Source organism: Mastigoproctus giganteus, chromosome 11, assembly GCF_048544385.1.
Source record: "Mastigoproctus giganteus isolate SK-2022 chromosome 11, ASM4854438v1, whole genome shotgun sequence".
In the NCBI taxonomy this organism is placed as follows: Eukaryota; Metazoa; Arthropoda; class Arachnida; order Uropygi; family Thelyphonidae; genus Mastigoproctus; species Mastigoproctus giganteus.
In genome coordinates this window covers 162,495,821-162,512,039 of record NC_143585.1, presented here as the reverse complement: position 1 = coordinate 162,512,039, position 16,219 = coordinate 162,495,821, and the positions used below count along the sequence as shown (strand labels likewise).

At 38.4% G+C, this 16,219-nt stretch overlaps 1 protein-coding gene across 1 annotated transcript in view; it reads left to right on the top strand.

The window, feature by feature from the left end:
- Nucleotides 1-15,792, top strand: part of uex (metal transporter uex) — a 234,450-nt gene extending 218,658 nt beyond the window's left edge. The window contains exon 7 of the mRNA XM_090384604.1: nucleotides 15,038-15,792. Within this exon, the coding sequence (XP_090240730.1) occupies nucleotides 15,038-15,792 (755 nt within the window). The remainder of the gene's footprint in view (nucleotides 1-15,037) is intronic.
- Nucleotides 15,793-16,219: the final 427 nt, after the last annotated feature.

Here is a 16,219-nt window from a genome sequence, read left to right as displayed (position 1 = left end):
CACCTTATACAGACCTTTTTGTACTTTAATCTGTCATAAATCAGTGCTTCTGAAACTGTCTGTGGTGAAGGACCAGTTTTATTTCCAATCCATCTTGGAGCGGTACTTTCATAAAATACAAATTTCCCGAACCGGTAACAGCTGCAATCAATTTGTCGCGGACCACACTTTGAGTAGCACTGTCATAGATGATGGTATCGGCAAGTTCATACTGATCTTGGCTACATTACTGCACACTGATCTACCAAGACAGTAGTTTCATTTGTGATAACTGTGTGAGCTTGCAATGTGAAAAGGACATCTCCCAGAGTTTTTGTGCTTTGTAATGAATTTCCCCATTGCACACCCCAGGTTTAATGTGCAATTGGTGGCATACAAATGTGCATCAAACAATGCATTTTACACATATGTGAGTCATCTGGAAAGATGCATTCATCACTTTGCAAATCATATTGTCTTTGCTGCTATATCACTTCCCACATGTATCTGTGTATCTCATGCTGCTTATACCAGTGTGAGATAATCCTCTCAGCCTATGACCAAATCAGCTGTTCATATTACAGTAGACTCTTGATTTTCTGGGATAGATGGTAAAAAAAAAAAAAATTCCCAGATCATCGATTTCCCGGGTAATCCAAAAATACAGTGTATCCAACATACGTAAGAGATACGTTCCAGGACTTATTACGTAAGTTGAGTTTTTTGTAACTCGGGGATGACTAATAAAATGTTGCTACTATATCCCTGATATGCCAAAATTACAAAAACTCCGTAATATCCTCAGAAGAATGAAGAAAAATAGTTATATATTTTTAATTTGTTCAATTAAAAACTTTATCTGGTGACAGCGGTGAGGTAGCCAGCATGGCACATAAGAAAAGAAAACATAAAAGGAAGAAAAAAATGCATATTATTGTACTGTAAAAACTGATATGTATTTCGTAGCCCTGGTTATTATAGTTGACTTCATTGGTGCCGATCACTTCACCGCTTCTTATAATCTGTCTTTCTCCTTTGTGTTCACCGTTGTCACTGACAAATCTGAATTTTGCACGATGCTTGTTAATGTTTGGCCATTTTCATACATCCTTATTATTTTAATTTCTGCTCCAACTCAATCGCTTTCCTTTTCTTGTTAGATTTACTGTCACTTACTGTCTCTTAGTCGACACCATGATAATGGTCAAAATTAAATTTTCTGAAAAGAACTTCACAGGGTTAAGGCAAAAACTCACTATTATCATCCCACACAAGCACCTTTTACTAAATCTCATTTCTGGAGGTCACTGCCATAAAAAAATTTGCACTTTCTGGGTTATTGGGCTTTTCTGTTAGTGCAATCTATTATAAATGGGGAGTAAACTCAATCCTATTGCATTTGCAATAATACCAATAGTTGGAATTCTGTGGGTTTTTACTCTATTATGGTGAAATGTGTGTCCCTTTCACTGAAATCTTTAGTCATATAAAAATAATGTAATGTAAGTCCGAAGCTACATAAGTCGGGGACTTATGTATCGAAAAATGTTCAGCAACCTACGTAAAAAGTATGGCGATAGATAAAAAATTAAAAAACTTGCCATGCACTACCCGTGTGTCCAATACAATGCTTCCCTTTTTTTTTTTACAATGTCGCGTATGGTTTGGTCACCAACATTATAATGGTTCCTTAGAGATTTAATAGATGCACCGTTTTCAAACTTTTGAATAATTTCAAGTTTTTGTTTAATTGAAAGTACAACTCTTGCATTTGCCCATCATTTTTGCAATTTCTAAACAACAACAAAAAAAATAGTTACTATAAAAAAAAATCTGACAAATAACGAAACAAAATTTGTCCTTTTGTGGTGCAACGGAACACAAAAATTGGCGCGATGCACTAAAACAAACTAAACATTTTGGTCTTTTTTTTTTTTTTTTTTTGAGTAGTGGGTGTGAAGACAGTGGGGGTTGCAAGATAATAGGCACACTAATTTCCCAAATGACTTATAATGCCGCTTATTTATGATTTGCAAAACATCTGTTTATACCTATTCTAGTTATTTCTTGAATTTTATGATTTCTGGTTTATTTTATTTATTTTTTTTTTTTATTTGGAGTCTTTAAGTGTCCTGGTTAATCTGATCCTGGTAAATCGAGAGTCTGCTATATCTGAAATGTGGAAGTATGTTCAACATGTGAGCTCAATGCATTAATTCCTTTAGCCAATGAGTAGTTAATTACTGGAATAAAGCTGACGCTGACAGTTTAGGAAATTCAAACATCAGCTGAATCAGTACCTATGAAAAATGAAACCCTAAGTTTTTGGTATAGCATAAAGCTTGTGGTTTTACTTCAGTTTAAAGATAAGAAATTAGATTTTGAGTGATAAACCTTTTTACATTATAAAAATATTTTAAATTATTTTATATTATTTAAATTATTTTAAATTATTTTAAATTATATTGAATAAGTATGTTATAGGTAATGAAGAATTTTAACTTTCTAGATATTGACTGGAACTTATGGGTGACACAGACCTGTTTTTACTTAATCTGTCATGGATGATGGTATGGGCAATCTCACCAGCAGCACACTAGCAAGACTTGTGGATTTATTGGATAACTATTTTCTACGGCAGCATATTAGAGGCAACAAGAGGAAGTATTACTGATTATCTGCAGCAATTTTTCATTCATTAAGAATCTGTGGATAAAAAACCCACTGGGTGGCAATGACCGCAGTGTACTGATGGGAGATTTACTTAAAAACATTACTACTGTCAAGAGTAAAGGGACGGGCTTTTCTTTTTGTAAGGTTGACTGCAGTGGGAACAACTGATGATGTTACCAAAATCAAATTCTAAATGGGAAGTATTCAGGGAAGTAAATGTAGAAGATACAAGGCTTTTCATACCAACTAAGAAATACTGTTCAGGCTTAGATCTAAATTGATATCAGATGAATTGGTGAGACTTATAGAAGAGAAGAAAAATGCACGGGATGCATATAAATTATCTTGTGATATAGAAACCTGTGGTAGATATAGTCTGTAATCAAATCACAAAGGAGATAAGGCAGGCTAACACAGGTAGGCAATCTTTTCCAAATTGGAAAAGAAGTACCTGGTAAGGCAGGACCATCTAGACAGAAATGCAATTATACTGCAGTCACAGCATGGATTTGTGAAGGAGGAACCACCTGACCAATCTGATTGGATACTGTGATACAATAACAAAGGAACTAGAGGCAAAAATTATTTTAATATCATATACTTGGATTTCAGGAATGCTTTTGATACTGTTGCACATAAAAGACTGCTGTACAAATTGGACCATTTTGGCATTAAATGCAATTACTGCTATAGATAAAAGGATATGTGAGGGGGGAGAAAAGAGAGAGAGAGAGAGAGAGAAAGAGAGAGAGTGGTGATTAAGGGACTGCTCTTTCTGAACCAGTGTTACTGGTTCAGAAAGAGTTCTGAACCAGCATTACTGGTTCAGAAAGAGTTCTGAACCAGTAATGCTGGTTCAGAACTCTTTCATGTGATGTTCCCTAGGGTTTAGTTCTGGGCCCATTGTTGTTTTCTGTATTCATTAAAGATATTGATTATATCATAATGTTGAAGTTTGTAGATTATGCAAAGGTTGGCAGGGTGGTTAATGACTGTTATCAAGGTAAGCTACTGCAAAAAGATCTAGATGTTTTACATTTTCCAATCTGGGCCCAGATTGGAAATTGAAAAAGAGCTCTTGGTCTCATTTTGCAGTCAGATATGAAGCTAAGATATGAACTCTCTGGAACGAAACATGACATTGCCATGAGGGATGTCTTTGTGTGTGCGTGATGTAAGGAGTGTAAGGAAATCAGGCGACAACTCAGCGTTGTTATGGGCCTATATGAGAGTTTGAAGGACAAGGTGGATGCCCTCGAAAGATCTAAATTGAGGGGCCCATCAAGCTCTCAGCTGCCCACATCAATGCCAGGGCTTGCACTTGGTCATCACGCAACACAGCGGCAACCCCCAAGGCAGAATGCGCTGGTCCCACAGGAACTAGTAGTTGTTGGTGACTCTATTGTCAGGAAAATGGGAAACATGCTTTGTAAAAAGGATAGGTGGAACAGGACCAGGGTATGTCTGCCAGGGGCAAAGGTTGATGACGTTGTAGAGCGGATATCATCTTTTAAGGGCACAAAAGGTGATATAGTTGTACACGTTGGCACAGGTCACTGTTGAACAAAAGCCGAGAGTTAGAGTTGAATTTGAAAGTGTCTGCAATTCTGCACAGACACGATAGAAGGGAGTATATGATGAGAGCCTTATCGATCAATTCGGCCCTGGAAAGAAGGTGCAAGGCTCAAGGGGTAGAATTTTTTTCAGCCTGGATTGTACTTGTTAACAGGAGAGACTGCTTCTATAGGGATGGGATACACTTAAATAGAAAGGGTGCAAGAATATTTGCTGATACTATTGAGGCAGTGTTAGGTGGGTCGGAAAATTGATAGCTCGGGGGGATACAAGGACTAATAGTTTAACAGTAGCCGTAGGCAGAGGCGAAGGTGATTCTTGCACAACTTCTATTAGAATAAGTAGCGACCTGGAGGGTGGGGTGTTGGGGTTTCAGGGACGGATGGCAGTCATCCTGAAATAGGTGGGTATATGGGATGTGTTAGGATAACTAGGAATAGGAGTAGGAGCATGTATGCTTGCATTTATACCAATGCTAGAAGTATAGAAAATAAATTTGATGAATTTGGTGTCACACAGATATAAGGAATATCTGTGTGACACCAGAGACTTGGTGTCACACAGATATAAGGAATGCTGAACTGGAATTTGGGGAGTACAATGTGTACAGAAAGGATAGACAGGATAGAAAGGGAGGAGGTGTTATGCTGTTAATTAAGAAAAACATAAAATCAAAAGAAGTGCATCCAGTTGATATAGATGAACAGTGCACTGTTGAGTCAGTTTGGTGTGACATAAGCACTGGGAAAGCAAAAATAAGAGTAGGAGTGTGTTATAGGCCTAATGACTTGAATGAGTACAATGAACAATTGTACAGAGAAATAGAGTGGGCTAGTAAATCGGAATGTCTTATAATGGGGGATTTTAACTTCCCAGATATTGACTGGAACTTGTGGGTTGGTCACTCACACACTAGTCAAGACTTTTGTGGATTTATTGGATGATTGTTTTCTGCAGCAGCATGTTCGAGAGGCAACCAGAGAAAGCAATACTCTTGATCTGGTTATCAGCAGTGATCATTCGTGTATTAAGAATTTGCAGATAAAGGAACCATTAGGTGGCAGTGATCACAGTGTACTGATGTGGGATTTACTTAAAGATTTAATTACCATCAGGCATAAAGGAAAGGGTTTTTGCTTCCGTAAGGGGGAGTACAGTGGTCTCCGACAGTTTTTAAATTCTGTACAGTGGGATCAACTGACGATGTTACCAACAGTAAATTCTAAGTGGAAAGCATTCAAGGAATTAATCGTGGAAGCTACTAAAAGTTTCATACCTATTAAGAAATATTGTTCAAGGTTTATGCCTAAATGGTTATCTAATGAACTAATGAGACTCGTAACAGAGAAGAAAAATGCATGGGATGCATATAAATTATCAAGCGACTCAGAAACCTGTGGCAGATATAAGCTAGTTTGTAATCAGGTGACAAAGGATGTTAGGCAGGCGAAGGCAGATTACGAGAAATCCTTGGCAAAAGATGCTAAGAAAAACAGCAAGGATTTCTTTACTTATATAGACTCTAAAAGGAAGGGGATGAATCTGATTGGTCCACTTGACATCGATGGTTCTACTGTTGATGATCCTGCTCAGATAGAAAACAAACTGAATGAGTATTTTGCATCTACATTCACACATGAGGAATTATTAAGGTTTGAAAATGGCAGAAGGTTATCAAATTGTAGCAGGATACTTAATGATTTTGTAATAAGTGAAAGCAAAGTGGAGGAGAAATTGTTGAAGTTAAACATAAGAAAAGCACCTGGGGTGGATGGGATCTATCCAGTTATATTAAAGGGGGCAGCAAAGCAACTAAGCAAACCCTTAGCCATAATTATGAGAGCATCCTTGGACTCAGGAGAGGTTCCCACGGACTGGAGATGTGCAAATGGAAAGTCTTGTCTGACAAATTTGATAGGATATTATGATGTGGTTACAAAGGAACTGGATGCAAAAAATAATTTTGATATCATATATTTGGATTTCAGGAAAGCTTTTGGGTAAAATAATGGAGTCACTGGTTAAAGATGCATTGCAGGATCATCTAGACAAGATTGCAGCAATAACTCAGACACAGCATGGGTTTGTTAAGGGAAAGTCTTGTCTGACAAATTTGATAGGATATTATGATGTGGTTACAAAGGAACTGGATGCAAAAAATAATTTTGATATCATATATTTGGATTTCAGTAAAGCTTTTGACACTGTTGCGCATGGAAGACTATTGTACAAATTGGAGCAGAATGGTATTAAGGGTAAGTTGCTACAATGGATAAAAGGATGGTTAAGTGGGAGAAGACAGAGGGTGGTAATCAATGGGTGCTGCTCTTCGTGGACTAATGTTATTAGTGGAGTCCCACAGGGTTCGGTGTTAGGTCCACTGTTGTTGTGTATGTTTATCACGTTTATCTTCATCAATATAATGATATTGATGAAGGTATATCAGGCTTAATATCGAAGTTTGCAGATGATACAAAGGTTGGCAGGGTTGTTAATGACAGTAATGGCAGTGTGCTACTGCAACAGGATCTAGATAATTTGGGCAGATGGGCTAAGAAGTGGCAACTGAAGTTTAACCTTGACAAATGCAAAGTACTGCATATGGGTAGAAGTAACCCCAGAGAAACGTACCAACTGTGTGGTACTACACTTAGGGTGGTAGAAAATGAAAAAGACCTGGGAGTAATTGTGCAGGCAGATATGAAGTTTTCTGAGCAATGCAGACAGGCTGCCAGGGCAGGTCATGGGGTTTTGTCAATGATATATAGGAATTTTGCTAGCAGAGAAAAGGAGGTGATTATCCCTCTGTATAAGGCAATGGTCAGGCCACGCCTTGAGTACTGCGTACAGGTCTGGAGGCCTCATTTTAGGAAGGATGTAGATTTACTTGAGCGTGTACAGAGAAGGGCAACAAGATTGGTGAGGGGAATGAAGGGATCCTCTTACCAAGAGAGGTTTAAGTTCTGCAAATTGCAGTGGCTGGAGACTAGGCACCTGCGCGGTGATCTGATCGGGGTGTATAAGGCCTTGAATGGGTTGAGCACGCTGAATTCTGATGGGATCCTTCCACTTGTTCAGATTATGAACCTAAGGGGGCATAAATTCGAATTAAGAAAAGACAGATATAGAATAGATGTGCGGAAATTTGCCTTTAGCTAGCGGGTGGTTAATTGCTGGAACAAACTTCTATCTGTCGTTGTGGAAGTTGACAGGTTAAATAAATTTAAGGAGGAACTGGACAGGCATTTGGAGGGAATGATTTTTTTTTTTTTTTTTTTTTTTTGGCTGATGCTGCATAAGCTCATACACTTGCTTTCTTGCATCACATGCCACCGCTACTACTAGTACTACTTCTATTCAAGCAGTGCAGACAGGCTGCAATGAGATTTTGTCAATGATATACAGGAACTTTGCTGGTAGGAATAAGGAGGTGATTATCACATTGTACAAAGCAATGGTTAGGCTTCAAATTAAGTACAGCATACAGGTCTGGAGGGCTCATTTTAAGAAGGATGTAGATTGCTAGAACAGGTACATAAAATGGCTCTGAGATTGTTGAAGTGAACAGAAGTGTGCCCTTACCAAGGAAGGTTTCAGTTCTTCAAATTGCAGCATCTGGAGACTAGACATTTGCCAGATGATCTGATTGAGGCATTTAAGGCTTTAAATGAATTGAGAAGGCTCAATGCTGATGCAGTCTTTCCCCTTGCTTAGATTACACACGAGGTGGCATAAATTTGAAATGAGGAAAGATGGTTGCAGCATAGATGTGTTGGAAGTTTGCCTTCAGCCAGTGGGTGGTTGATTGTTGGTACAAACTTTCATATGCTGTTCCAGAAGCGGGTAGTTTGAATAAATTCAAGGAAAAACTCAATAAATTACTAGAGAGGATGGAGAGTTGGTGTGTTTTTTTTTTTTTTTTGCTCACGCTTTATAAGTTTGCTTTCTTTGCATTACTACTAATGCTGTTCTTATTCATTTCCCCAAAATATTTTGTTCTCTTAAGTAGGATATTTCTTTCCATTAAAAGTTTTCTTGTTTTTGAGATTTCTTCCAAAAAAATCTCATCTTGTGAAAAAGTAGTTTAAATTTCTATTTACCACTTAAATTTTATTGCTGGGATTAATTTAGGTTAAAGTATTTTTTTTTATCATAAACAAAAATTCTGTATTGTTTATACTCTGGCACAGCCACCAGGTTAGAGAGAGTTTACAGTAAATCATGAATACAATCATTAATCATATTTAGTAGTAATGGGCTTGAATCACAGTCCACTGAAGAGTGTGTTCTACTGCATTCTCACTCCTGGCCACTTGGCTATGTTAGGCCTTGATTATTCACGTTATGACATGCAATCAAATTGGTCCAAAGAATAACTTGCATAAGATAAGTAGCACACGCTTCTTGATTAGACTGGGGTTCAAGACCATGACCACCAAATACGGAGGATGCGGAAAGGTCAGGGAATGACCACCGCATATCCCTGGAGCAATATGGTCTAAAAACCAAATAACAAACAACAACAAGCATAAGATAAGAAAAAAATGGACAGTAAGGAATTTGGAGAGCATTTACCTTTTTATGCATTGTTTTGAAAATCCTGTTGTTACTGTAGCTTGCTTGATTGGTATATTTATTTTATCTTTTAATGCTTCTGTATCATCATGTTCACTAACATTGAATATAATTTTCTTGGAAATATATGAGGAGGTATCAAAAAGTTCGTACCCTGATCTAGATAAAACATCAGTAGGAAGATGCAATTTTTAATATAAGTTGTCTACATATTCAATAACTAACATGTGAAATTTCATTCCCGTAGGTGATCATTCTGGGTGGAGCCCAGAATCTGAGGAAGGACACTATGGTTGACAAAGTGGAGTATCGAGCAATGATCAAGTTCCTACATTTGCAGGGCAAGAAAGCTCAGGAAATTGACGAAGAAATGAAAGCTGCGTATGGGAAGAATCGTCCATCCTATGACACACCCTGTTTCTACTGTAATAAAGTGGAAATGCAAGTTCCAGCTTGGTCATACAAGTGTCTTTGACGAGCCAAGAGAAGGAAGGCCATCAACATCCACAGACAGTGAGACGGTTGCAAAGGGTGAGCAGCTGGTGCTGAGTGACAGATGTGTGACAATTCATTTCATCACAAATGATGTGGGAATTAGTTATGGGTCTGCCCACAGCATTTTGCATGACCATCTGCACATGTCTGAGGTCTCCGCACAATGGGCTTCAAGATTGCTGATGCCTTTTCAGAAGCAATGTCAAATGCAATGTTCTCGCCAGCTATTGGATTTATGTAATGTGGATGTTGAGAACTTTTTTGATTGATTGGTGACATGTTAAATGCTGGGTGTACCAATATGATCCGGAGACTAAAGACATGTGAAAGCAATGGAAGCACACTTCCTCCCCACCTCCCAAAAAGGCTAAGACCACTCCGTGTGCGAAGAAGGTGATGTTGTCTGTGTTTTTGGACAGAAAAGGGCTTATCCTGACAGATTACCTAATCTAAAGAAATCTTTTTAAAAAGTTATGCAATGCTTTGAAGGTGAAAAGGCATGGAATGTTAACCAAAGGTGTCCGTCTTCTGTCAGGCAATGCACCAGCTCACACGACTGTTGCCACCACCAACTTTGTTGCCCAGTGCTGCTTCAGACTACTGCAGCACCCACCCTATTCTTCTGACCTAGCACCGTCAGACTATTTCTTGTTTCGAGAAATGAAGAGCCATTGCATGGACGTTGCTTTTATTTGTCTCAGGAAGTCTTCAATGAAATGGAATCGTGGTTTCAGGCAAAAAGTGTGGACTTCTATGATCAAGGCATTAAACAATTGATCCATAGATGGGAGAAATGTGTTACTGTACATGGAGAGTACATAGAAAGGATTAAAGTTCCTGTGAAGTTTCACTTTTCTACAGCTATTATTTCTACGTAAGGGTACAAACTTTTTGATACCTCTCATATACAGATTTTCCTCTCTTTCTCTTTGATACAGATGCTGGTTCATCCATTTATATATTTTTGTAATGCCAATAACTTGGGTAAAGCTACGTGCATTCAATAACACACAAAACTGCGAGTTAATATATTTCACTATGATGTGATGCATTCTATTCCTTCTACTACACAAATGGAATATTCATGGAATATTGCCAGCAAGGTGACTAATTAAAATGGGTATGCAGTAAATGTAATCCCAGTGCACCATTAGTCAGTAGAAATGAAGCTGTAGTCATTACCATCATCAGCCATTTTCAATCCACTGCAGGATGAAGCTCTCTCCAGCAACTTTCCAGTTCCTTCTGTTTTGAGCACTGGCCATCCATTTACTACCCACAAACTCATGAATTTCGTCTATCCATCTCCGCCTTTGTCTTCCAGTTTTTCTTCTAGCTCCTCTTGGGTACCACTCTGTTATTTTCTTAGTCCATCTGTCATCATGTCTTCGAGCTGTGTGTCCTGCCAAAGACCATTTTAGTTCTTTAGTTTTGATAAGAATGTCCTTTACTTGAGTTTTCTGCCTAATCCATGTGTTTCTCTTCTTAGCTAACAGTGATTCCCAATATAATTTGTTCCATTCTTCACTGTGTAGTTCTCAGCTTCTCTTCCATTCTTTTGGTGAGTGCCCAAGTTTCACTTCCATAAGTCATGGTGAGGAGTATACATTGGTTCATTATTTTACGTTTCAGACAAACTGGGATATTGCTCTTCAGTATGTGACTATATTTCCTGAAATCTATCCATCCAAAATTTATTCTTCTCTTGACTTCTAGCCATTTATCATTATTACAGCTAATAACTTGTCCCAGATAAGTATATGACTCCACCTTTTCGATTACTGCTCCTTCAATCATTATTTCCCTTTCTCTGGCATACTTGTTCATCATTACTTTTGTTTTAGCCATATTCATCTTTAGTCCAAAATTCTTACTAACTGTGCATAACTGATTAAGATTTTCCTCTAATTCTTTGGGATTGTGGCTTAAGACCACAATGTCATCTGCAAATCATAAATGGTTTAGGTACTCTCTGTTCACATTGACTCCTTTCTGCGACCAGTCTAATCTTCTGAAAGCTTCCTCGAGGGCAGCAGTAAACAGCTTCGGAGATATTGTGTCTCCTTGTCGAACTCCTTTCTCTATTTTAAATTTCCTACTGTCTTTGTCTAGTCTAATAAAGGAGGTAGCATTCTCATATATTTTCTTCAAAATCATAATATGCCTTGTATTTCCAGTGCCCGAAACATTGCCTTATGCTGTATGAAGTCAAATGCCTTTTCATAATCCACAAATGCCAGGCATAGTGGTGTTTTATATTCATTTGCTTTCTCCATTAGCTGTGATATTACGTGAAGGTGATCCATAGTTGAGAATCCTGACCTAAAGCCAGCTTGCTCTTTCTTAACTCTTAACCAGGTGCAAAATTTTTTTAATAAACTGATGTTACTGGTAAAGGATAAAGAAGTGGACCAATTATTAGAAGTGGTTTCTGTGGTTTCTTAAGGTAAAACAAATTTTACCCACAGTTTTGAACATTCTTTCTAATAATTTATTGCTCCTGAAAAAAAAAAAAAAAAAAAAAAATTCTTGGGAATCTTTAACTCTTACAGGGTTAAATTTATACTTTAGACAGTAGTAAAAATCTCAGTTTCATTTAACTTGCCCTCAAATTAAAAAATTATGCTGTTTGTTTTCCATATATCACTCCTCTGAAAATAAAACATTGGATACCTTAATTTCAATTTTCCCCTCATTTAAAACATGTTCCTTCCTAATTTTTTTTTTTTTTTTTTTATTTCGCCGATATCCTACCACGAACAACCTTATAGCCTTCAAACGTGCACGAGCCAAAGCACGTAACATCCGTCGTCAGAGTCAAAAGGAATCGTGGATCCATTTTACAACCTCTATTAACCAGTCTACCAACTCTAAGGTAGTCTGGGATAAAATCCGGAAAATGAAGGGAAAATATACATCCCACCCTTCTTCAATCCTAGATTATAATGGATGCGCTATTGCAGATCCAACTGCAATAGCTAATTCTCTTGGGGAAACATTCTCCAAGATCTCTGCAACATCTTCGTATTCCCCAGAGTTTCTGGTCCTGAAATATAAAATTGAAAAACAGGCACTTAGCTTTAAATATAAGAGTATTTATCCCTACAACGGGGATTTCACTATTTTGGAACTGAAAAGGGCCCTCGCTCTTTCCAAAGCAAGTACCGTTGGACCAGATGGCATCCATTATGAAATGATTAAACATCTTTCATCAAAATCTATGGATTGTCTGCTCCTTCTGTATAACAGAATTTTTACTGAAGGGCAATTTCCGGACTCCTTGCGAAAGGCTATCGTTCTTGCCTTTCCTAAGCCAGGAAAGGATCCAAAAGTCACCACCAATTATCGTCCTATTGCTCTGACTAGCTGTCTGTGCAAAATCCTGGAGAGAATGGTTAATTCTCGTTTAATTTGGTATCTTGAATCAAACGACCTTCTCTCCAACATTCAGTGCGGCTTCCGAAGGAACCGGTCCACTTTGGACCATCTTATTAGAATGGAAGCATCCATCCGGGATGCTTTCCTAAAACGCGAACACTTGGTGTCGGTGTTCTTTGACTTGGAAAAAGCGTATGACACAACTTGGAGATTTGGCATTTTAAAAGATTTACATAATCTAGGCCTTAGAGGGCATCTCCCCTTTTTTATTCAAAACTTTCTCGCCAAACGATCGTTCCAAGTTCGGGTGGGATCCTCACTCTCTCGCTCCTTTAACCAAGAGGAGGGAGTACCACAAGGATCAGTATTAAGTGTCACGCTTTTTGCCATCAAAATAAATTCCATCACAGAACAACTTCCTCCAACTGTAAACAGTGCCCTCTATGTTGATGACTTTAGCATTTTTTGCCAGTCATGCAACATGAGGGTTATTGAAAGACAACTGCAGAAAGCCATCAATAGTCTGAATTCCTGGGCACTTGCTAATGGCTTCAGGTTCTCGCCGGAGAAGACCGTTTGCGTACACTTTTGTCGCAAGCGTAATCTTCATCCTGAACCTGAATTAAGGCTCGGACAAAATGCTATTCCAGTAGCAGCGAACACTAAATTCTTGGGACTCATATTCGATAAAAAATTGACCTTTCTGGATCACATTCGCCAACTCCGCACAAAGTGCACAAGAGCCCTTAATATGCTCCGCTCGCTGTCCTCCTTATCCTGGGGTGCAGACCGATGCACCCTTTTACGGCTTTACCGTGCACTTGTGCGATCCAAATTAGATTATGGGTCCCAAGTATATTCTTCAGCCAGAGACAGTGTACTTCGATGGCTGGATCCTGTCCATCATCAGGCTATACGTATTGCTACTGGAGCATTTCGAACATCTCCTGTCCAGAGTTTATACGTCGAAGCAAACGAACCACCGTTATCGTTTCGACGTAAGCAGTTGTCTTTAAAGTACGCTTTAAAACTGAAATCCCTGCCAGACCATCCTACGTGGCCCTTCGTTTTTGAGCCACGATGGGAAAACTTGTACAACACCCGTAAGACTGCCAATCGTCCTTTTGGTATTCGTGTCCAAGAGCTACTCAACGAACTCAATATCAAGGTAGACAAGGTTGCCCAAACATCCAAGCAACCCTTTCCACCCTGGCATGCTCGTGTCCCGGCATGCGACTTGTCGCTTAGAAACTGGAGAAAGTCGGACACTCCATCATGCGTCTACCTGCAGCTCCATTCAGCACACCGAACTGAATATTCCGACTTCGCGCCAGTCTACACAGACGGTTCGAAGTCAGAATCATATGTGGGATCTGCTGCTGTCTTCACAGACAGCACTATCTCAGAGCAGATTCCCTCTGAATGCAGCATATTTACTGCTGAGCTGCACGCTGTAGAGTTAGCCTTGGATCATATTAGTAAATGCCAATACCAACGGTTCATTTTATATTCCGACTCTCTTAGCATGTTACAGGCTGTAATATCTGTGAGGTATAATCCCCATCCAGTTCTGTCTAGCATTCAGCAGAGGATTCACGTTCTCCATGATCGTGAATATGACATCCGCTTCTGCTGGATTCCGAGCCACATTGGGATTAGGGGAAATGATTTGGCTGACGCCGCAGCCAAATCAGCAATTCCCAATAATAACCGTTGCCTGTTAGTCCCTTATACAGACTACAGGCAAATAATACATCAAAACATACATTCCCAATGGCAGGACTCGTGGAATAGACAGACTGCGAATAAATTATATTGTATAAAGCCTGTAATTGAACCGTGGCAGTCTTGTCTGCGCAGGAACCGTAAGGAGGAAGTTGTTCTAGCTCGTCTCCGCATCGGACACAGTCATCTTACACATTCTTTTCTGCTGAGGGCAGATGACTGTCCTATGTGCGAGCAATGCGACACCATTTTATCTATTAATCACATTTTAACCGTATGTCCACGTTTTAGACATGAACGTGATTTATACTTTACCGTTTTTAGTCATCTGGCTGAGCCTTATACACTCAGTCAGATTTTATCTGACAATGACCATGTGTCTGCTGTTTTTAGCTTTTTAAAATCAATAAACATTTTTACTGCCATATAAAATTTACGTTTTATTGTGCTTTTCCATTGATTTATCTTTTATACTTTTGTTAATATTTATTTTGACATGGTGACCTAACTAGTTAGGTCACTGAAAGTTTCAATTTTTATTAATGACATGGTCTTGGCGCATTATAGCCCTAGTAGCTAATGCGCCAATAAAACCAAAACCAAACCAAACCTAATTTTTTTTATTTTCTTTCCCCAGGAGAGTCATCTTTCCAGTCAATGCCACATGGCTCATCTCTTAGTATTGCTGTCAGTCCTGATGCACCTATTGTGAAGCATACTTTTATTCCTGACTACACTGTTGTTGCTGTAACTGATACTAATTACATGAAAATTCATCGCAATGTATATCTGTCAGCATATCAAGCAACCAGAATGGAAAGACAGCAACGTTTAGATATAACTCTTGATGATCCATTTAGGAATGGTTGGGATGAAATAAATAGTGCAAATGCCATGTCTGTATCTCCTGGGCAACAAGATACTTCAATATCTACACGTGCATCTAGTTCTAATTTAGTGTCCAGTCCTCCTTTACAATCGAACTTTAATTATCACAACCATAGCCCAAAATTAAATCATGCTCAGACACCACCAAATGCCCATCAACCTGGAAGAACTGATTTTTGTTTAAGGCGAGCTAGTGTTGAAGTTGGAAGTGTTTCAGATCATCCTGAATTACAGTATACTGTTGATGGGCCTTTTAAAACTGGAAGGAATACAAATCATTTGGCTAGAGCTAGTAGTGTTGGACTACATTCTGAGCTACAGCTAAAAGATGTTCATAATAATTTAAATATTGTTGAAAATTCAGCTAGTTCAGAGAGTAGTAATGCTGCTGAACTTTCAAATGTGTCTTGCAGGCAAGGCAAAAGTGAAAAGAAGCACTCAGTAAATGGTCACATGGAACGCACAACAGAAAGAACTAGATTGTTATTCCCTTCGGAAGCATAAACCTACTGAGAAGTCAAATATTTTATGCAAAAGCAGCTGCGAATCAACTGTTTTGTTCTTCCTGACTTCTCTTTCTTTTCTTTTTTTTTTTTTTTTTGTAGATAGCATAAAACTTTTTTCCAAAATAATTTAGCATCTTCAGTCTTATGCTGAAGATGATATAGTACTGATGGCAGTATATGATCAGAAATTCAACTTGTAAGATATTGAAAGAAATAAGTGGTGTATATAGGTTTTTTCAAGTATATGTTAATGTTCATTATTCTATGTATTAAGAACAAAAATAGTTTTATCTCTGGTTAAGAGGGATTGATATATATATTTTTTAAACTAGTGCCTGTAAATGTGGGTGCTGGTCAAGTGCAGTTTTGCTGTGATATTGATGCCCCCTCCCCTCCCAATGTTAGATGAATGTCAGAAAATACAC